The sequence below is a fragment of the Barbus barbus genome (genome assembly GCF_936440315.1).
Source record: "Barbus barbus genome assembly, chromosome: 11".
In the NCBI taxonomy this organism is placed as follows: Eukaryota; Metazoa; Chordata; class Actinopteri; order Cypriniformes; family Cyprinidae; genus Barbus; species Barbus barbus.
Window position 1 is genome coordinate 7,712,598 of NC_136739.1, and position 24,412 is coordinate 7,737,009.

At 39.0% G+C, this 24,412-nt stretch overlaps 1 protein-coding gene across 2 annotated transcripts in view; it reads left to right on the plus strand.

Annotated features, from left to right (window-relative positions):
• Positions 1-24,412, plus strand: part of LOC306877057 (dedicator of cytokinesis protein 9-like) — a 98,014-nt gene that overhangs the window by 14,458 nt on the left and 59,144 nt on the right. The window contains exons 1-2 of one of the 2 annotated variants that reach the window (XM_079428583.1): positions 12,684-12,966; positions 16,710-16,826. In XM_079428583.1, the coding sequence (XP_079284709.1) occupies positions 12,850-12,966; positions 16,710-16,826 (234 nt within the window). In that variant the 5' untranslated portion in view covers positions 12,684-12,849. Of the gene's footprint in view, positions 1-12,683; positions 12,967-16,709; positions 16,827-24,412 lie in introns of those variants that run through there. The other variant, XM_079428584.1, reaches the window with a different exon arrangement.

Here is a 24,412-nt window from a genome sequence, read left to right on the forward strand (position 1 = left end):
ATATCCCTGTGCTTTGCCGCATTCATCTTTCCTTCGATTGCAACGAGTAGTCCTGTCCCTGCACATACCGCTTAGAATTAAGGCCAAAAATTTCTATCTTGGTCTCATCAGACCAGAGAATCTGATTTCTCACCATCTTGGAGTCCTTCAGGTGTTTTTTTGTGTCTTGCACTGAGGAGAGGTTTCCGTCTGGCCACTCTGCCATAAAGCCCCGACTGGTGGAGGGCTGCAGTGATGGTTGACTTTCTACAACTTTCTCCCATCTCCCGACTGCATCTCTGGAGGTCAGCCACAGTGATCTTTGAGTTCTTCTTTACCTCTCTCACCAAGGCTCTTCTCCCCCGATAGCTCAGTTTGGCCGGTCCCAATCGTCATCATTTAAGGATTATGGAGGCCACTGTGCTCTTAGGAACCTTAAGTGCAGCAGAAATTTTTTTGTAACCTTGGCCAGATCTGTGCCTTGCCACAATTCTGTCTCTGAGCTCTTCAGGCAGTTCCTTTGACCTCATGATTCTCATTTGCTCTGACATGCACTGTGAGCTGTAAGGTCTTATATAGACAGGTGTGTGGCTCATTGTTTTTTTAGCATCTCATATCACGAGCACAGTGTTTTTAAAATGCCATGGCAAAAATCAAAGTATTTCAGCATTGAAGAGCTTGAAAAATATGTCCTGTGTGAATATATCCTAAATAATTTTCTGCTTAACGTTTTTCTTCCATTCTTGTTGATTTATATTTAGATGGAGTTCTGACCACAGCTTTCTGGAAAATAAACTAAAACCCATTATGTCAGGACTCTGAAATGCTGAACCTCCACCGCCCACCAGATAAAGACCAGGCTCGCAATGTTTATATCTGTCAGATAGGGGTTCATTTAAATCTTTTTTTTTTGGGGGGGTGGGGGTTGTAGGGTTGTGGGTTTATGCCATAATGTCACAGAGCAAGACTTTTGTCTGTTGACATAAATAAAGCATAAAGTCAGCTTGTTCTGCCAATGCCAACAATTACGCACTTGGATGGGAAAGGGTCATCTTTTGTTTAATATATGAAGAGTTCTTTTGCAAACGCCACTTTAAAAAAAAGAGCTGATTGCCGTGCATTATTCTCCACATATAGCGCGATCTGAACCCTAAACTCATTTTGCCAAAAAACTGGTATTGTCCACTCTCAAGGCATCGCGAGTTCACATTTTACTGCAGAAGTTGACAAGCGCCCTTGCTGTTTGTGAATAGTGTAGGGTTGCACCAGCCATTCGTAAGTTCTTAAATGAGACTTAAATGAGACTCTTACTTAAATGAGAATGTTAAGTCCACACTAGAGGCTTAGTAATAAGCCGACAAGCGCCCTTGTTGTTTTTGAACAGAAGCCGATAAGTCCATTTTAGTGAATCAGCGCGCTGTATTCAGGTCAGGTGACAGTGAGGAGTTTTGTCAAAAATTTTATTTAAAAATCATTTTTATATTTTTTGGGAGAGCATAAAACTAAAAAATGTCAGGGTAATTTAAATTCATGTATTATTTATATACTATAGTAGCTATAGTATCTTTTTATTGTAGCTTTTGTTTTTATATCAGTTTTCAATTTAATTTTTGTATTTTTATGTGCTTTTGTGGTGTCAGATTTTGTTAAATATTTCTTTTTAGCCTCATTTTATTACAGTCTTAGTTTTAGTATTTTTAGTACTTCAAATTAAACTATTTAATAATTTTATTTCAGTTAGCTGCCAATATCACATTTCATTTCAGTTTATTTAGTCATTTTTTTGTTATTTTATTTAAACTTTATTTCAGTTAACAAAAATATTCTGAATTATTTGTTTTAGTTAACAATAACAACACTCGATCATAATGAAAAAGAATACTTATTAAAAAGCACAGTGGCATAATATTTGATTATTTCTTGGAATCAGTCAAGCAGTTAAAATATTATTATAAATATCTGAAAACCCCTGTATGTCGAAGTCAGTAAATCTCTTAAAATGTTAGATAATTCTATCTTTTTATAGCATTGCAAGGTTAGATATGTTGTAAATATACAGATTTATTGAAGATGGGAGGAAAAACACTGACATTTTGCCAAAATGTTCTTGGTTTCCTCTAGTATAAATAGTTTTTAAAGCATTAGAGAAAATGATTGTGTGTGATTCCCGTGTCTTTCTGAATAGCATGACTAAGTCAGATTTAATACCAGTAAACTGAATCAGCGAGGGACAGAGACAGCAACAACACACACCTCAGCACACACGTCAAAAACGTGAGATTTTCCTTGATATAGATCTTTTTGCTCCTGCGTGTGTATTTGTGGTAGTCTGAGATAAGGCTGTTTGATGTGTAGGGCAGCGTTATCTCTACTGAATGTCACAGGAAACAGAATAAAACACAGCTCTATAAATGGGGTCATGTGACTCATGTTGAAATAAATGCGTTTCCTACACAGGAAGGGTGTGTGTGTCCATGGGGCAAACTGTATCTAGCAGCCAGTGACATGCTGCTGCATGTGTGAACAGATGGGAGTTCAGCGATGTGATAACCTTTGGTCTGATCAGCTCCTCTGTTGGATCCTCGAGCTCACAGAGGTGTTGTGATTAGCATCATGTTACTCTTCTGCTGCACATGCTCGCTGTGATTTATGGTGCTTTACAGAGTAAATGACGTACAGCTCCACACAGCCTCTCACAAATGAACCAAGATCATTTGGCATCTCATACTCTCCTTCTGTATCTTCATGTTCCCAAATCCTCTTCAATCATCTTGAATATTGTCAAACATCTCCATTGTTCACTAATGTCCTCCGGTTTGTCTTGTCTTCTTCTCAATATCCTTGAATAACCATGTATGCTCTTGAATAATCTTCATTTTAAATGATGTCAAGTATTGACAAACAACTTTTCTTCTGGATGCTTTCTCTTCTCTGTTGGTCTCTTTATTCAAGTCTTTGTCTTTTCTCATCTGGTCTGGTCTCTTCATGTTCACACATCTTCTCAAATGCACAGATGTTCTTCATATACCCTAAATAATCAGTGTCCACAAATGTTCTCAAATCTCTTTGTCTGTTCTCATCCTGTCTCATTTCTTCCTTTCGCAAATTATTTAGTCCTTGAATCATCTTGAATGGTTTCGGATCAGCTCCAATGTTCAGAAATCTGTTCAGAGGTCTTCTCTTCTGGTCTCTTTGTCTCCAAATCTTGTATTTTCTCATTTTGTCTAATCTCAAATGTTCACAAATTTTCTTCAATATGTACCAAGTCTTATTAAAGCTCTTATTTTCTCAAGGTCACATATCTTCTTCTGAATGACAATCGTCTTCAGCGTTCAGTCCAATATTTCTTTTCATCTCATCAGATCTTGTGTGGTCTCTTCTTTTCTCATCTCATCTCATCTGGTCTGGTCTTTTCTCATTTAGTAACATCTCCAGTGTTCACAAATCGTCTTGAATGTTGCTAAATCTTATTGCATCTCAAGTTGCCAAATTTTCTTCTGATTGTCCTTCAATCATCTAGAATGTTCTCAAACATTCAGTGTTCAGTAATCTCCTCGGATGTTTCACAGTGGCTTCTCAAGTTAAATTAATAAATGGTCTTTCTCTGTTAATATGTGTAATTTCATCCCATCTCTGTGTCATCATGTCATATTCAGGTGTAGTTCAGAGTCCTGTAGAGTTTGGTTTCTTACAAGTAGTCTGATGTGTGTTTCATATACGTGTAGATGAAATTTGCGATGAATTCAGCTCTAAAGTCTTATGTAAAGCACAGATGTTGTTACCTGATCGTAGAATGTTTTCTCCAGAGAGAGTGAGGAGAGCGGCTGGGGATTATCATGTAGATTTGTTGCACACGCCGATACTCGCTCAGACGCCCCTCAAACACACTCACATTCCTGCAGATGAGTGATTAGCGATTCAGTGTTCAGCTGATTACTGTGTCAACATGAGTCATGAATGAACACTCATAAATCTGTCCTGAATGAATGAATGAACTGAGATGATGAGCTGACAGGAATGATAAGCATATACTGTAAACAGTGGCAAGGTTAGGCTGTAATCACAGTGATGTTATTTCTCTAACAATAATGAATGTTTAGAGTGTTTTGTGACATCTGTGTTTTGTGACAACTTGTTTTAGAGATTCAGTTCTGTTTTTTTAAACACTGGTGTGGTAGACATTGATAAGACTAGGAACACTTTATTAAACTCTGTGTGTGTTGGTAGATCAGCTGCACTGTGATTTCCTGCCTGCAGGTGGCAGCAGTGCTGCTCTTTATTATGAGCAGGACCACAGTATGACCTCCCATTGCTTTTCTCATGTTTAAAGTAAGAGACGTGTGTGTGCTACAAATTATTCTTCCATTTCTCATTTGTGTCTGTTGAATTAAGTCCATTTAAAGGATTCAGTTTCAGAGACAAACAGCTATAAGAAATACATTTAAATTATTATAAGGGTGCATGCAAAAATACAAATGATACATAATCTATAGAAGGTCACTTCCACAAATTAAGATTGATTGCATTCATATTGTGAACCGTACCACAAACCTATCAGGATGACTGTTCACAGTTTAGTGAATCACTTTCGCACCAACCAAACAAATCAAACAACAAACAGGCTCAGATGCACTTAAAATATGCCTTTACTGAAAGCATTTACATTTGCATTTACAATCATGCTACGGCGTGTTATTGAGTAGCCACACTAACGTCTCCATCACTCTGTCCAAGTATGACTCATTGAAAAATGTAATATTTGAAGGATTAAATACACATTGCATGTCACAAAGCCAAGGACAGTCGTAGTCCGATAAACATACATACATGCAGCTGGGCAAAGCTGAGCTGCAATCACATCTGTTTGTGACACAAATTCAAGCTAGTTGGATTCCTGTCTGACTAAAACTTTTAAACGCACTTTCTAAGACTGAGAGCATATCGCATGGACTCTAACTTCATGGAGAAAACAATAGGTAATTAACAGATATTTGAGACTGAAAGCACACACACTGACATACTCTCACACATGCTTCACACAAACAAATGTCTCTTTCTCTCACTCTTTATTGTCAAAGTGTGTGTGTGTGTGTTTAAGCTCTCTGGGGGTCTTTAGTAGAAACAGCATTGCACTCACTCAGTTTTCTTGGAAGTGTGTGTTTTGTCACATTCCAAGTTACACCCTCTTCATATTTCCCCATTCCTGCAGAGAGCGATTGCCAATTACATCAGTTTTGATTATGCAACACACCCTGCGATGGTTTGATGATGTAGATGTGAGGGGTCAGAGGTCAGACTGAGCATGTACTGTACATGAGAGAGACCTCACATAAAAATCAGGGCCCATATTCACAAAACATTTTATCTTAAGGAAAAGACATTTTAGACATTTAACATTGTACATTAAGGAAAAGAGAGAAGTCTTAAGCTAAAAGTAAGGGCAGGGTTGACTGTTCTCGTTGCTATGGATGATGTCAGCATGCTTACTAACTATGCACACAGTGATTGGCTGATAGGAGAGGGGTCTCTGCCAGAGATTTATTCATGGAAATATTGCAGAGCGCAATCTTATGTTGCCATATTCAAATAAAGATTTTTTTTTAAATATTAATTTCCACATTCAAATAAAGATTTTAAAATGCTGGCTAAGTGTCACTAATTAAACAATATAATATGTATATTTTCAGCTAATTGTCAGCCTGTATGCTTCTTGTAAAAAAAATAAAATAAATTTAAATTGTGAATATGCATATAAACAGCCTTTTAATTAACAGAGTAGAATAATCATGGCCGATAGTAAGACATGCAAACAAAAAAGAGAACCAAACTGGATGCAAGTACAACTGTTACTTCTTGCTCAATTGGTTAATGAAAACAAGTGTAAAATCAAAAGGAACATTTGGAGTTGGGATAACCTCCAAAACCAAAGGTGATACCTTTTTAAAAGCACATTATCGTCAAATGTTTGTAAAATGTTTACGTTCCGAGAGATTGCTGGCAACAGCCATTTTACTTGAGCTTTATTGTCATTCTGCTACATGTGTGGACATATAGTGGAACGAAATGTCGTGTCTCGCAGGACCACGGTGCTACATACTAGTTAAACATAAGATAAACATACAACAATGCAAGTATAAGAGAAAAAAAGAGCATCTGACTATACATATACTATAAATACTATAACTACTATACCTAGTTGACTAGACATACACAAACTGAGACTGTACAAGAACTTTACATATATACTGTAAATGAAATTGTGCAAAAAGATAGAAATAAAAAAAAATTTTATATATATTTCGTACATTAAATTGTTGTGCAGATTAAAGAGAGATTTTGTGGGAAGCAGTGCATAGTGCAAAAAGATTTGTAGTGCAATGCTCAAGTAAACATTATTTTGTAGTGCAATGCTCAAGTAAACATTTTTTATTGAGTCTTTGTAGCAGGGAGTGTTTATAGAAAGTGTCTAGTGTGCATATAGTGGGATCAGTGCGTTACTACAGGTGGTTTGTATAGCCCACTCACCTGTGTGTAGCACACTCAGAATTGCACTTAGGAAAAGTTGTCAACTGTATTAATGAGTTGGGTGAGTAGGGGGTCAGAGGGGGACAGGGAGATTGGAGTTAAGAGCTCTCACAGCCTGGGGAAAAAAGCTGTTGAGCAATCTGACAGAGCGAGCTTTGATACTCCGGTACCTTCTACCTGATGATAGGAGCTGGAAAAGGTTGTGGGAGGGGTGGGTGGGGTCTTTCACGATGCTGGAGGCCTTGCTGGAGCATCGTGCAAGGAAAATGTCCAGGATGGAGGGGAGAGGGGCAACGATGATCTTTGCGGCAGTGTTCACTGTCTGTTGTAGGGTCTTGCGGTCAGCAGCACTGCAGTTCCCATACCAGACAGTGATGCAGGTGGTCAGCACTCTCTCAGTGATGCCCCTGTAGAAAGTGGTGAGGATGGGTGGCGGGAGACTTGCCCTTTTCAGCCGGTGGAGAAAGTGAAGGCGCTGTTGTCCCTTCTTGTTGAGTGACGTGATGTTGGTGGTCCAGGTGAGATCCTCTGAGATGTGCTCCCCCAGGAATTTAGTGCTGCCGACTCTCTCCACAGTTGAGCCGTCGATGGTCAGTGGGGGGTAGTCAACAGAGTTTCTCCTGAAGTCCATCACAACCTCTTTTGTCTTACTCACATTGAGGGACAGGTTGTTAGCACCACACCATTTTGCCAGCTGTGCCACTTCCTCTCTGTAGAGAGTTTCATCGTTGTTGCTGATGAGGCCTACCACAGTTGTGTCATCAGCAAACTTGATGATGTGGTTGGAGCTGGACTTGGCAGTGCAGTCGTGGGTCAGCAGCGTGAAGAGAAGCGGGCTGAGCACACAGCCTTGTGGGGCACCTGTGCTCAGTGTGGTAGTGCTGGAGGAGTTGCGGCCGACACGGACTGACTGAGGTCTTGCAGTTAAAAAGTCCAGGATCCAATTACAGAGGGGGGTGTTAAGGCCCAGAAAGTTTAGTTTGTGGATGAGCTGTTGTGGGATTATAGTGTTGAATGCTGAGCTGAAGTCGATGAACAGCATTCTTGCATAAGAGTCTTTCTGTTCCAGGTGAGTAAGAGCTAGGTGGAGAGTGGTGGATATTGCATCGTCCGTGGAACGGTTTGGACGGTATGCAAACTGGAATGGGTCCTTTGTGTTTGGGAGACTGGACTTGATGTGATGCATGACTAACCTCTCAAAGCACTTCATCATAATTGGGTGCCGACTCAACAAGGTGCAACTGCGAGGTGTTGAAGATGTCTGTTAGGACATCCGTCAGCTCTGCAGCACAGTCTCTCAGTACACGTCCAGGTATGTTGTCAGGGCCCGCAGCCTTTCGTGGGTTAATCCGGGACAGGGTCTTCCTTACGTCGGCTGGAGAGAGACAGAGTACCTGGTTGTTTGGAGATGTGAGTAGTTTCTGTGCAGGTGTGTCGTTCTGTATCTCAAATCTTGAGTAGAAGTGGTTGAGTGCATCTGGTAAGGATGTGTCATCATCACTGGCCTGTGGTGGGGGCTTGTAGTCAGTGATGGTCTGAATGGCTTGCCACAGGGACCGAGTGTCTTTACTGTCTGTGAAGTCGTTGTTAATTTTTTTAGCATATTGTTGTTTCGCCTTCTTGATGCCATGAGACAGATTGGCTCTTGCTGTTTTGAGGGCTGATTTGTCTCCTGATCTGAATGCTTCATCTTTGGTCTTTAGCAGCCCATGAACCTCTGCTGTCATCCATGGCTTCTGGTTTGCACATGTGGTCTTGGTGACTGTCACATCATCTATGCACTTTTTGATGTAAGCAGTCACAGTTTCAGTGTACTCCTGCAGGTCTGTGTGGTTGTTGTAGGTGGCTGCCTCTTTAAACATGTTCCAGTCTGTGTCCTGGAAGCAGTCCTGTAGTGCTGAGGTGGCATTGTCTGGCCATACTGTGATCTGCTTTTGAACCGGTTTGGCGAGTTTGAGAAGTGGTCTATATGCTGGGATTAGCATAACAGTGATGTGGTCCGAGTACCCAAGGTGGGGGCGGGGTTCAGCTTTGTATGCGTTTTTCTCTGTTGTATAAACCAAGCCCAGTGTGTTGTTTCCCCTTGCTGCAAAGTTCACATGTTGGTAGAACTTTGGCAAAACTGTCTTTAAGTTTGCGTGGTTGAAGTCACCGGCTATGATGAAAAAGCCGTCGGGGTTATTTATTTGTTGTTCACTGATGGCGCTATACAGTTCACGAAGCGCGTCCTTAGCGTTTGCACACGGAGGGATGTAGACCGCGACGATAACAATGACCGTGAACTCCCGCGGCAGATAGAACGGTCGACACTTCACAACCACAAACTCCACCAGCGATGAACAGTGTTTTGATATTACCGCAGCATTGTTACACCAGTCTTTGTTGATATACACACACAAGCCACCTCTGCGGGTCTTACCAGATAGTGATGAATCTCTATCCGCTCGGAAGCTGGTTAGCCCGTGCTGCTGAATGGCGGAGTCCGGGATGTTGTCGTTTAGCCATGTTTCGGTGAAAACAAACACACAACAATCTCTTGCCTCATGCTGTGTAGACGACTGAGTTGAATTAAGTCCAGTTTGTTTTCCAGAGAGCGAACGTTTGAGAGCATGAGTGCTGGAAGAGCCGGTCTTGTGGGGTTAACTCTTAGCCTAGCTCGTACACCTTAGCGCTTACCACGCTTCCATCCTCTCTCACACCGCTTGCGACGCTGCCTTGTGCGGGTAGCGTCAGTAGGCGAGGCCGCGGTCTCGAGGTCCGGCTCCAGCAGTAAACAAAGGTCTCGTAGCTTCCCAGTAGCCACCGGCGAGAGTTGTTGTTTGTACGCATTGCCGATATCCAAAAGACTTTGGCGATCATAGATGAGTTTTGGAGTGATTTCCTTATGAGTTAGCGGTAAACTGACACAATTTGGAGACAAACAGATGACATTAAAAGACATAAAAGCACCATCTTTGGGACCCGGAGCAGCCGCTGCGTCTGATCGTGCCGCCATCTTCCTTTTATAGTTTGTGCTTTGGTCTTAGTGACTTAGGAGTCCTCTTCACTACTTTTTAGTGCTAAAACGCTTTGTGAAATACTCTTAGAGTAACAATTTAGGAGTCCTAAATTTAGGATTGACATGCCCATTATTTTTTTAAGATTTTCCAGTAGCCCCTCACTGCAGAACAAAGATCCAGGGGCGGGGTTGAATCCACATCTAGGGGGTGGAGATGGTAGGTTTTAGGGGTGGAGATTGGTAGGTTTAGGAGTGGAGATGGGTGGGTTTAGGGATCATGGGGTGGAGATGGGTAGGTTTAGGTCTATGTAAGGTGGGAGGAGTTGGATCTGGATCAAACTACGCCCCCTGGATCTTGTGTTCTGCAGTGAGGACCATCTCAGATTTTCTCATAAATTGGCGAGTTATGAGCTACTTTTAGCCTTAAGATGTTTTGTGAATACGGGCCCAGAGCTCTAGGAAATAGATCTACATACTAAATACCAAAGCAAATGTCTGTGTTCACTCAAATCCTGCTTGATTTTTTATTTTATTTTTTTTATCTCTTCAGTCTTCTCTTTCCTTTTAAGTTTTGCTCAATGTCAGGTATTTTTAGTTGATGTATGACGTCAGTTCTCCTCAAGCTCTCACAGGTATCCTAGCAGAGGAACCACAGGTGTAGAGAATCACATTAACAATCAACATAATCACAAACTAGCATCTGACAACCATCCATGCAATTTGGCATAAATTTGGAAAGTATGGACATAAATATACTTAAAAAGAATATACCTAAGTGCAAACTGAATATAATGTTTTCCGAAACGTTATACATGCTAATTGCAATTAAATGAAAAAGTATTATAGATTACATTTATATTAAATGCAGTTTAATGTAAGAGTCCTTATTTTGACCCACTTAATTAGGACTTAAGTACATATTAGTAAGTAATTTCATATTTACTTCTTTGTCTTCATTAATGTCTTTTGAAATATGATTATCTACTGAATTTACTGACCAGCGTTAATGGTAAACTAAAATATACTTCAGTGTAATTTCTGTTAAAACTTGCATGCCATGTGTTTAAATATATTTGTAATTGCACATTTGTAATGAAGTTGCAATTTAGTATGTTTAAAATATAAATATAAATAAAATATATTAACTTTAAAATGTTTTAATGAATAACACACTACAGTTTAAATTAATAATAATCCAAGTACTTTACATGTACTTTAGTCAAAACATCTAAATAGATGTACTTTTTTAAAGCATGACAAGATTAAAACATTTTGATTTAAAATGTACTTTAAAGTAAAACTTATCATTTGAAACCATTACAAAGTGCACTTTTTGAAAGGTTACATAAGTGTGTCAAGAAAAAAGAATAGAAAGTGTTGACAAAAATGAACTCTCTTTAAGTACACTTAAGTGGCTATTTACTTGATTAATATTATATATATATATATATATATATATATATATATATATATAATTTATTTTTATTTATTTATTTATTATTTTTTTTAAATATACTTTTAAGATTTACAGTAATTGCAAGTGGACCTCCATTACAATTATTAATTATCAATACAATATTTAATTTTATAATTGAAAATGTAACAAACTTCTTTTCGTGAAATGTTTTGCTTAAAAATTGTGCTTGGGCCGTCTTTATTTAATTACACTTGGTATTTTACCTATATACATTTTATGTGTGTGTGTGTGTGTGTCTCTCTCTCTCTCACACACACACACACACACTGTCCTTTTGTGGACTCTTAACAGTGTGTTTGGTTTTGTTTTGTGTGTGTGTGTGGAATTCCCTCAGCAGATGAATAAACAGGGTGTGTCGCAGAGACGGGAGACATGTTTAAAACTTCTGTCACACACACACATTAGCAGTGGACGAGGTACACAAATCAAACACTTGAGTATAGTTAGCCTAATAAAATATTACACGTGTTGCTTAATTTTGTGCACACAGAGGATCTCCCAGTTCTTGATTCATTCTGAGTCAGACACAAACACTCAACACTCGCTCACTGAATCAATGAGTTTTTGACTCAAGGACAGCTGTGATTAGATTAGTCCAGTTCGCAAATGAATAGTTTATTGCAATTTTCAAATCGATTCAACAGGTTCTTTGAAAATAATGAGCTCATTAATGAATCGGATATTATCACGCTTTGGAAAGTCGATTTTTTTTCAGTTTAAATTATGACATGCAATATGTTTGAATGAAATGTACTAGAGTAATAATTATGCTTTGGAATGTAGTAAAGTAAAAGTTTCCCAAAATAAAAAGTATGTATACTTGAAAAATTTAAAGTAACAAAGTATAAATACACTACTGTAGCTCTCAAATGCCATTCATTTTGAAAGTTGGTGCATTAAGATTGGTGCATCATAATTTTGTTGTGTCCTTTTGAATTTTCTATTATCATTTTTAAAGTTTTATTTTATTTCAGTTGTAGTAATCTTCAATTTCAATTTATTTGATTTCAGTTAGTTGCCAAGCCAACTTTTCTATCAAGCCAAGTTTTTCATCATTTCAGTTTTATTTCAATTAACATAAATGAGGTTTGATTACACTTCATTTTAAGGTGCCATTGTTAATGTGAATTTTATACAAACAAGCAATGAGTAATATTGATTAACAACATACACTATAGGGTTATGATTTGGGTTTGTTGCTTGTAATAATTTACTATTATTACTGTAATAAGTTTAACATGTATAACAAGGACACTGTAGTATTCCCTGATTTTTAACGTTTTTACTTTAACAATAACAACCCTACTTCGATTATCAAGACGGCAAAGGTTTCAAATGTGATCTCAAACATTTCTCATTTATTTCTCCAAGACCAAATGATCTGAGCTGTGCACATTCATTTTATAGCCTTATACTCTTATTGTGGGGGATTCCTGTGAGGAATTTTAGGAGATTCATCTTTATGAAGCCCTTAAATCTTGGCTTTCCTTTAAGAGGTTTATGGAAGAGCAGCGTCTGAGGATGAAGCTTTCCTGTTGGGTGTCTGTCGTGGAATGTTTGTGTGTGTGTTGGGACACTGTGATTAGCGTGCAGGTGTATCCCGTGAGGCCGTTTGACAGGGGGAGGAATGTGCGAGTGAGTGGTACTGGAGAGTGTAGGAGGGGCGTCTGTCTCCAGTCAGAGCGTGAGGTGAGGCTTGTGTCCAGTGTGTGAGTGCGTTTTGGAGAGAGCAGCAGGCTGCTGGACATGCTGAGATCTGCCTGCTGTCTGGGATCTCAATCACTCCTGTCACTCCGCAGGCGCACAACTGCGTGTTATACAGGACCGTTTTGCATGTGGAGAGTTTATCTGACAGAAAGAGTTTGTAGTCATGCAGGGCAAGACGGGCAAAGCGCCCAAGAAAGAGCTGGTGATCGAGTCTCCCCAGCAGTTTAAATATGTTCCTGTGGTGGAGGAAGAGCAGGACGGTGCAGGTCCTCAGGGGAAGGTTAGTGCGCTCACTGTAAGCTCCTGTCAGTCTGATCAGAGATGCTTTTCATCGCTTCTTAAACGAGAGAAATCTGAGTGGAATAGTTTGATCAATCTTATTGATTTTTGTTTTCTGTCAACTGTTTGTTTTATAGTAAAAAGCTTAAACAACTTTATGATAGTTCGACAGGTTGATTTTTATAGTTAATCATCTGTGAAACTGTAAATCAGTTTTTTTTAAATCAACTCTGGCAAATTCATAGTCAGATAACTTTTTTTAAACAAAGTCAAGTGCTTTTTAATAGCCAGTCAACATTTTTCAGTCAGTTTTTTAATGTGACTTTTTTTCTTTTTTTACTTTTAATTGATTTCATGACCGTTGAAGTGAAAGTTAAATTAAAGCATAAAAACATCATGAAAAATTGAGGTGTGGTTGTGACAGAAGGGCTGTTTAAAGTTATTGATTACGCCTTTAGTGCCTGTAAACTGGATCAGTTTAGTTGTGTTTGGAGTTGAAATGTGTAGTTTAGTGGTATGGTACAATGGTGTCAGAAGATCACACCATGATATATAAAGTTTGGGGTAAAGTTTAGTCAGTGCATTATATCAAATGATTCATTTAAATTTAAGTACTCAGTAGCTGAACACTTTTTTTAAAGCTTTGTATTAATTAATACTATTTTTGAAGAAATAAGTTCTAGAGAACAGCATTTGAATCTTTTGTAACATTATGAATGTCTTTACTGTCACTTTTGTCCAATTTCATGAATTCTTGCTGAATAATAAGAAGAGTTGTTTCTTGAGCAACAAATCAGCATATTAGAATGATTTCTGAAGAATCATGTGACACTGAAGACTGGGTGCTGAAAATTCAACTTTGCATCACAAGAATAAATGACATTTTAAGATATATAAATATATAAATGTTGGCCAAATAAATTGTAAAACCATTTTAAAAATTCCCTAAACTATTAAACAATAGTGTCTAGTGAAAGAATCATGGTGGTTCATAAGGGTTAAAAAAAACGTCTCAAATGTCTCTTCCAGCATTATCGCCTGAATGCAGATTCATTTTGTCTGTCATGCACACACACACACACACACACACACACACACACACACACACACACACACACACACATATACACAACACACCCGACTGTCACTGCCCACATATTGTATCTTTCTCCTGTATTTCTATTGCTGCACACACAATAGAGCAGAGCTCAGCTTTCAGACTGTTTGCTTTAAAGTGGAGAGTGCTCTGCTCCTCAAAAGAGAGAGATTAATGTGCTGAGATGATTCATATGGAGATCACACAAGCTTCCACCATCTCACACGTGTATGTCTTTCCTGCTGTCACTTTAGTCCAATATATTCTGCTGTTATACTGACTTATGAATTTTATTTGGATGCAGAGTGTGCTGTGATTTGTGGGCCTGTTGTGTCCAGTTGGAGTGTGACTGGATGTTTCAGAGTACAGCAGTGTAAAGAAATAAACACACATGCTGTTCTATCAGACTGCACTGTCACATTTGAGCAATGTGTGTGCGTGTTTTCCGACTGGTTTGCAGTTAGAAGTTTCTATTGCAAAATATTGAAAGTTTAATTAACTATATAAATGAAGACATTACATAGGCTTCTGTTGTTTCTAGATACAGCTAGTTATAAATACTACAACCTAAACCTAACAAAAAGCAATTTTACTAATGAGAATGTCCCTGAAAGAAGATTTTGTCAGAATTAATTCACTTCTTGGTAGAAATGTGTGTACAAAATAAGTGCACACATATACTTAGCCACAGTAACTGGTGCATTACTCTGATGCCATTTTGAACACAACACAACTGTGCAAACACTGTCCTGTTGATGTTCCCAGGAATAAATATAGGTGTGTGTGTGTGTGTGTTTGCCATTTGTGTTTGTACACATGCAGTGACATACTATACTGCATCTAAATATGTAAAAAAAAAACTGTCACTGCTATTGACGCTACTGAAAAGTGAAACAAAGTTAGTAGCATCTCTGTGTAGGTCATTACTCTCTGAAATTGCTCTAGAATGAGTTAGTTTTTGTGCAGGTAGTTTCATCAGTGATAATAAAATCACCTGTCAGTCATATGACTGTAACTCAGGTCTCTCATATATGTGTTAAAGATTAAACTGCTGAATGTTTGAAATGTGAATATTAACTCTCACATCCAATTCATTTCAGTTGACTGGACAGTGTTTCTCTGCTATTTTCTTGACAACCCATTGGAAAAACAATTCCTCTACCTACAGTTTTGCAAAAAAAAAAAAAAAAAAAAAAAAAAAAGGAAAGTACTTGTGCATACAATTCACTGCAGTTTCCAGCTGAAATGAGCACTAGTAACAGTAAAACACCAACCATTTTTATTTATTTTCTCACAAATAATGATTACGGGGGCAGATTGTCAATTAATAAAGACCTATTTTTGTTCTATCTTGCACAATACCATATTATGACCTCAAAACACTTTTACCATAGCGCATGATTTGTAAACTAATACATTTCAGTGTTCGCATCACATAAACAGCTCCATATGTATGGCTTTTCTGCCATAGTAAACTTGCTTGGTTGCTCACCTGGTACAACTTGTGATGCAAAGTTGGATACAAGCCCCATGAAATATAAGTCAAAACTTGCAGAAACAAGATAAAATGGCTTGGTTGCTTCAGCAAATACATTTTTGTTTTAGTGGTAAATTATTTTCAGATGCAATAGTGTTAACCATTTAATGTTGTTTGTTTGATGTTTAATTTTTTTAGAACTGCATACGTATATTCACGTTCAGCTGTTTCAGATAAAACTGAACACACGTTTAGCATCACTCACTGGACACTTGGAAAATGTGCAAAAGCAATGTAATATCATTTTGAAGAAATGTCACCACATGCACAAATTTCCAGTGAGTCTGACTCAGCCTGACTTTGAGAATCTGGGTTTGTATGCTCATGACACACACACTGCTGGGATTGAACTTGTTGATGGTTGTTTTATATGGTGTCTGGAGGCTTTAATCTGTTGTACAGTCAGTGGAGCTGGTGTTCATGGTGTTTGGGTGAGATTCTGGTCTTTGATTGGTCTATTCAGTTATGATATCATCATCAAAACAACCATGTCTCCTTGGAGATCTGCATCTGAGGTCATTTTGCCAATATCACTCCCAGATGTGTGAGTGGACTGTGTTATCTCACTTAGTCTCTCTCACACACACACACACACACACACACTCCAAGATTCCTTCTATATAAGTGGAAACCTATTACCAAGATATATTCTCATATTCTTTAGAGATCACCATTTATTTTATTACAGAAAGAGTATTAGCAGAGTGAAAGTTATTATTGCCGCACGACATTTCAACTTTGGTTTTAACATTTTAGGTAATTTTGTATCATTAAATCTCCTTTTGAAATGGACTCTTGAACTCTTAATGGGCTCAGGAAGTTTCTTTGACTTTTTAGACAATGTTACCATTGAACACTATTGAGTCTGTTTAGAAACGGGTACAATCGCAATGGAGTATCTTAAGGTGCTTTGCTTGAGGTTTTCAAGAAGTAATATTTCATTGGACTTTACAGATCAACCCTTGCCTCATTTGATTGTGCTAATTCAGTTTTTTTTTTTACCTCCTTTTCTCCTCTAATTAGTCAATGTGAGCACCATCCTATAACATATTGCAATATTAGAATTCTGATATCTGTAAGATGTGCTGAATTTGTGCATGTGTGTTTTCAGGTGAAGCCGCGTGTGGTGGAGCCTCTGGACTATGAGAGTGTGCTGGTGCAGAGGAAAACTCAGATCCTCAGCGATGGACTCAGGGACATGCTGCAGTTTCCTTTGGAGGATTTTCAGGTCAGATTATCTATGACTTTCCAATTTTTTTTTTTATTGTGGTATCCTATCTGACCTAAAAATGTGAACAGTGGTTGGTCACTTTACACGTCACTCTGATGTCCTTTCCTGCCTTAAAATGTGGTCACACTAGACTTTAAACACTGCAACAGCTGGAATACAACATCAAACTCTGTGGTGTCTTTTTTTAAAAAGCATAATTCAGCATATAACATATAGGCATGTTATCTACTACTAGCTAGGTTGTAAAAGTTTGTACTTTGTTTGGTTGCACCATTTATTTTTAAAAGGGTCATTGGATGCCCATTTTCCACAAGTTTATATGATTCTTTAGGGTCTTAATGAAAAGTCTAGAACATACTTTGAGCCCAGCTCACACTGTGCGATTTTGGCCACGATTTGCTCGTCTGAGACAAATTTTGAAAATCCTAAAATATTCCTATAATCCTAAGCTAAAATCGGTTGTCTAGATCGCTGATTTGACATGTTCACCGACAGCCGATTAATGGCCGTTGCGATCAATTTTTTCCTCCGATTAAATTCTGGCAGTGTCAGAAGATTTCAGACACTTTCCTGCAGTGTGACATCTCCTACGACGACCGTCAAACCAAGAACCAATAGGAGCACTGAACCTGATGACGCAATTAGCGCGACAACTTCAAACTTCAACTTCGTTATTTGTAAAAACAATATATGTACAAAGTAAAGTTTACTTAAAGTTTATTTATTAAGGGGCAGGATGTTTAAACTCGAATAACAAAATTACCTCAAGTTCGCTCTGTAGAACTGGAAGTCCATAAAGTCCTCTTTTGCCCAGCCATGACTTGCTCCACACACGTCGTCTTTTTCGTTTGTTTTTTTTAACATCAAGGCATGTAAGTAATAAAACTAATGCTACACGTTGCTGTTGTTTGCTAGCTAGCATTATATCGAGAGAACGCGGGTCACGTATTGATGACGTAAAACTCCGGACAAGTCTTCTTGAGTATGTCCGTTTTTGTCGCGTCTTGACTGTCGTACAGTCTGACATTAAGACAACTGAGATCCTACAGTCTGACATGGGGATCATGTTCGCAAAAGACTATTAAAAATCGCACAGTGTGAGCCCGGCTTTATTTAAAATTTCTCAATGGCAGTGTAAAACAACACCCTTTTTATCCAAGCTCTTTTCCCAGCAAGCCGTTTCAGTGCATTTCCCGTTAAATGCTAATGAGCTCTGCTCACCCTGTCCCTCTCCCTCCGTGGGGTGACGAGCCGTTCTCTGAGACTGTAAACTTTAGCCGCATTCATCATGAAACTTGCTAACTGGTACATTATTAGGAAATGCTATTTGCAAAATTCATTAAGACATCTTAAGCCAAGTTCACACTATACGACTTTACACGTCGGCAGACCGCTGTGCTGTTCAGACTACATGTCTGTCTTTTAGTCGTTGTGGCGTTCACACTACATGACTCAAACAGGGGTTACACACTACACGAGCTGACAACAACTCTGTCACCCAACTACTCGATTCGGTCCCTAAACCACGTTTTGTCATGAAAACACGCAAGAATTGACCGTTCGCAAAGAGCTTGATTGAAAGTTCTGACCAATCAGAACACGTATATTATGTGCTGCCGCTGCTATCCGCCATCTTTCCCGACAGCTGGCCAGTCTTCATAGAAATACATGTTAAAACGGGGTGAAAAAAATCGACTGAATTGAAACTTTTTCAATATAACTAAATATAAATATGTGAGGAGGGTTAAGCTGTGCTGTTGTTGGCTGCCATGGTAACGGCAATAAGCTGAGGTATTTAAAAGTGCTTGTTTTGCTTACCAGAAAATCTGGTCATGCACTGTATGCATGGCTTGCAGCGCTAAAGTTAAATGCTGAGTGTTAAATAATAAAATAACATGTTAAAAAGTGTGCTCTTATCATTCTGTGGACAAAATCCCGTGAACTTCGCGCCGATCAGGAGCTGTATATGCACATGCAGCTCATCTGTTTTCAATGCAGGTTAACCGCGAGCTTCATGTCATCTTCCACTCAATAAACTATGACAGGTCCTTTACTGCAAAAAGACGGTCACTGCGACACTCGCAAAGTGATGAAACTATGGCGCTATGTGCTTTTTGTGCTATGTGCTATGTGCTGGGGAAGTCGTGGCCTAATGGTTAGAGAGTTGGACTCGTGATCCAAAGGTTGCGGGTTCGAGTCTCGGGCCGGCAGGGATTGTAGGTGGGGGGAGTGAATGTCCAGCGCTCTCTCCACCCTCAATACCACGACTGAGGTGCCCTTGAGCAAGGCACCGAACCCCTAACTGCTCCCCGGGCGCCGCAGCATAAATGGCTGCCCACTGCTCCGGGTGTGTGTTCACGGTGTGTGTGTGTTCACTGCTGTGTGTGTGCACTATGGATGGGTTAAATGCAGAGCACGAATTCCGAGTATGGGTCACCATACTTGGCTGTATGTCACTTCACTTTTTAAAACCATTTTCATAGGTTTCACGTTATATTGTGGGCTTGGAAAATATGTAAATGCGCATGCCCAGTAGCCGCAGCTGTATCTCTTCTAGCCTTAACCCCAAATCAGACAGGAGTAGATTAACTTCGGTGGACTTAAAATGGTGTGTTCCGCGGTTGAAATTAAACACCTTCTGATGTTTATTCATGTCCATTTCGTGAATTAAGTAAATATGAAAAGACGATCGGTTCACGTGTTTGAACTGAGGCAATACAGTGATCTGTCACGACACATTGAAGAGCCACAAAAAGGTATTTATTGTTTGAATTTCTTTAAAAATGACTCGATTTAAAAGCTGAGAGTCCTGAGACCTTGTTTCATATCAGCAGTAACCTGCTCTGTCTTCTCTGTCAGTGTGTGTTTCCTCTCTGCTCTGAGATGTGTTTTTCACTGCGTGAGATAGAGTGTAGTGTGAGTGTTTGTCGGTCATGGCAACAGTAACTATTGGTGGTTAATAAAAAAATATAGCAGCCAAAAGCCTGTGAAAGATGCTTATGTGCAGAAATATAAGCCTTTTCTTTAAGCGAAGTTGCTGGTGTTTTTCTTCCGGTGACCTCAACCCATGCCTTGCTCTTTCATTGGCTGTAGCTCGTCACAACACCTGACACCACGTGATGTCGAGTCGGCCGACCGGACCAGATATTTGGCATGCTAGATATTTATTTGCCGTTGGCGAGGTGTCGGCGACGCGTCAGCGAGCGTCTTTGATGCATCGTTGAGTAGTTCACACATAAAGATCGCGGAGCGCTGATCACCCGCAGATTTTCCCCCGATTACAGCCCGACCTGTCAGTGAGCTCATTAACTTGCAAATCGGGCTTAAATCGGGCTTAAAATCCTGTAGTGTGAACTAGCCTTTATACTCACTTCTTCTGTAGGTGAATCACAAATGATTTGCGCGAACACAGACACATTTAGGCAGATCGAAAAACAAATGTAATCCACTGTGTCTTCAGTGGATCAGATGTCGGGAGTAAATGACGACTGCCATGTTCATTATTACATCCATCAACAGAACACCTCAATCACTTTGGAGCCATTCTTGTCTACAACCGCTTCAGCGTCGAAACAATGGCGGACTGTTACAGCTCACTCCTGGTGGGTCTGATGTAAGACGGCCGTGTCAATCCACAATCATGGGAGGGGCCTGAGTCCGTGTGACATCACACAGCTAAGAATCTGAGAATAGCTTGATTTGAAAAAGGGAATATTATTTATCTGGATTTAAAAAGAAAAAAAAAAAAAACACTGGTTGGATTTTTATCATTATAGGTTGGTTGTATACACATGCTGCCAACACATTTTTCGCAATGTCATCTTTAATGAACATTGTAATGTCTCTTTAATTTAATGCATAGTTGCATATGACGTTTACTCTCAATTATCCAATATTAACCTTCAAATACATGAGCAGAAATTGATAAAAAGCTGTTAATTTCAGTTCATCTTTAATTCTAACTTTTGTCTCACATAACTAATAATAAAATAAACATATTTCCATTCAAATGTGTGTTGAAGAACCATTAACAAAGTAATTTATACACATAATGTTCTCTTTCTTAAAATGTAAATGTCAACATTTTCATAAACGGTATGTGTACAGGATTGGCATTTGTCAGGTAAAACATAAGCTTATTGATGCAGTTCAGTCAATCTGATATTTTTTTCCAAGTGTTACTCCTGGATGGAAGCGTTCATAAATATTTAGTTTATACATATTTATGTTTCAACAAGTTTAATGGTGCAACACAAAAACATATTTAGTAATGTGTAAATATGAAAAGACTGGGCTTGGAAAATATGTAAATGCGCATGCCCAGTAGCCGCAGCTGTATCTCTTCTAGCCTTAACCCCAAATCAGACAGGAGTAGATTAACTTCGGTGGACTTAAAATGGTGTGTTCCGCGGTTGAAATTAAACACCTTCTGATGTTTATTCATGTCCATTTCGTGAATTAAGTAAATATGAAAAGACGATCGGTTCACGTGTTTGAACTGAGGCAATACAGTGATCTGTCACGACACATTGAAGAGCCACAAAAAGGTATTTATTGTTTGAATTTCTTTAAAAATGACTCGATTTAAAAGCTGAGAGTCCTGAGACCTTGTTTCATATCAGCAGTAACCTGCTCTGTCTTCTCTGTCAGTGTGTGTTTCCTCTCTGCTCTGAGATGTGTTTTTCACTGCGTGAGATAGAGTGTAGTGTGAGTGTTTGTCGGTCATGGCAACAGTAACTATTGGTGGTTAATAAAAAAATATAGCAGCCAAAAGCCTGTGAAAGATGCTTATGTGCAGAAATATAAGCCTTTTCTTTAAGCGAAGTTGCTGGTGTTTTTCTTCCGGTGACCTCAACCCATGCCTTGCTCTTTCATTGGCTGTAGCTCGTCACAACACCTGACACCACGTGATGTCGAGTCGGCCGACCGGACCAGATATTTGGCATGCTAGATATTTATTTGCCGTTGGCGAGGTGTCGGCGACGCGTCAGCGAGCGTCTTTGATGCATCGTTGAGTAGTTCACACATAAAGATCGCGGAGCGCTGATCACCCGCAGATTTTCCCCCGATTACAGCCCGACCTGTCAGTGAGCTCATTAACTTGCAAATCGGGCTTAAATCGGGCTTAAAATCCTGTAGTGTGAACTAGCCTTTATACTCACTTCTTCTGTAGGTGAATCACAAATGATTTGCGCGAACACAGACACATTTAGGCAGATCGAAAAACAAATGTAATCCACTGTGTCTTCAGTGGATCAGATGTCGGGAGTAAATGACGACTGCCATGTTCATTATTACATCCATCAACAGAACACCTCAATCACTTTGGAGCCATTCTTGTCTACAACCGCTTCAGCGTCGAAACAATGGCGGACTGTTACAGCTCACTCCTGGTGGGTCTGATGTAAGACGGCCGTGTCAATCCACAATCATGGGAGGGGCCTGAGTCCGTGTGACATCACACAGCTAAGAATCTGAGAATAGCTTGATTTGAAAAAGGGAATATTATTTATCTGGATTTAAAAAGAAAAAAAAAAAAAACACTGGTTGGATTTTTATCATTATAGGTTGGTTGTATACACATGCTGCCAACACATTTTTCGCAATGTCATCTTTAATGAACATCGTAATGTCTCTTTAATTTAATGCATAGTTGCATATGACGTTTACTCTCAATTATCCAATATTAACCTTCAAATACATGAGCAGAAATTGATAAAAAGCTGTTAATTTCAGTTCATCTTTAATTCTAACTTTTGTCTCACATAACTAATAATAAAATAAACATATTTCCATTCAAATGTGTGTTGAAGAACCATTAACAAAGTAATTTATACACATAATGTTCTCTTTCTTAAAATGTAAATGTCAACATTTTCATAAACGGTATGTGTACAGGATTGGCATTTGTCAGGTAAAACATAAGCTTATTGATGCAGTTCAGTCAATCTGATATTTTTTTCCAAGTGTTACTCCTGGATGGAAGCGTTCATAAATATTTAGTTTATACATATTTATGTTTCAACAAGTTTAATGGTGCAACACAAAAACATATTTAGTAATGTGTAAGTTGTAACATACAGCCTAAGTTGTAATTTAGCCCACAGCTGGGGAAACCTGTCCCAGATCCACAGTGTTTATACTCTTCAGAACATCAGCCTACTAATGGTCCATGCGTCATTGTCTCTGTACATTCAACTGGGACAGGAAGTAACATTGAAATATGACACATTTTAGCTTTAATCTATGAACAATGAGAACCACAGATCTCATGACACCAGGCTCTGTCCATCCTGATCTATGATCGGCCGGCACACTGACACATTCCACAGAGATCCTGACCGGCAGAGCAGATGTTCCCGGCCTCTTCTCTCTCAGTGTCTCGTGTTGTTTCTCTGGGTCACTGGCTCGGATCACACTGTACAGCTGGAGTCATGGCTCTCAGAAACAAGGTTCAAGGCTGTCGTACAATAAACAAGTACAGTAAACAGCTGTCTGACGGTCACAGCTGCACACAGAGTCCATTTGACAGCATCAAATCAAAAAGCACACGGTTTCTGATGTCCATAGACGTGCTACATCAAAAACATCATCTCCCACCCAACAGCACAGAGATCCAGGCTGCATCTCAACTTATGCTACATATTAAATTGGGATTCATTCATAATATTTAAAAAAGTGTAGTTGAAAGGTACCTGGATGATCTACTACTTATGGGAAGATTTAGGATTGCACAATTAATGGACAATGTACGATCCCATGAAGCCACACAAAGGGTTTATGAATGCCAGTCAAACGATGCAACTGATGCTGTAGGTCACATGACAATGACAACATGACAAATGTAGTTCATACTATGACAAACATACTTTTATAAAGGTCACTATAAGTTTCATAGTACTACTAAATACTTTATTTTTCAGATTCTCTCTATTTTTCAACTGTAGAAAAACTGTAAAATATAAGGCTAAGGGGCCATTCACACAGAATGTGTGACTAAAAACGTGAGACAGTGCTCAAGAATGGTTTTAAAAAAGCGCAGTGCTCAAAGGCTCTACTGTAAACAAAAGCTTGCAACGTTTGTCTCTGAGGTCTTCTGATTGGTCCACTGTTTTAGAACTGACATTGAACGGTGCAAAAGTAAAAGTAAAGTAAAAGTAAAAAAAAAGGTTAACTTGACACGACATCTTAAAAGGGCAGCGCTTATGTACGAGATGCTGCAAAAGATATGAACGCAACAGTCATACAGGTTCTGTGTGAACTACCAAAAGTATACAGAAATTCCCCTGGTAATCCCTCTCAGGATGAGACTGCAAAAGTGGGTTTTTGACAGCATGATGGTTAATTAACCCGGGCTGCAAAAGTGCACAGACTCATTTCCCAGTTAACATAACCCAGGATCTGAGATCACAGTACTGCTCTATCACCAAATCACTTGAACTGCTCCAATGGGACAGCCCTTACATCCGTTTGCAGTGCTTAAAGCTCCTTTAGATGAAAAGCTTTTGTCAAACGTGAGAATAAATCTCATTCTCTCACTAGAGCTATTTTATTATGCTTATTGTCACTAACAGGTTAACAGG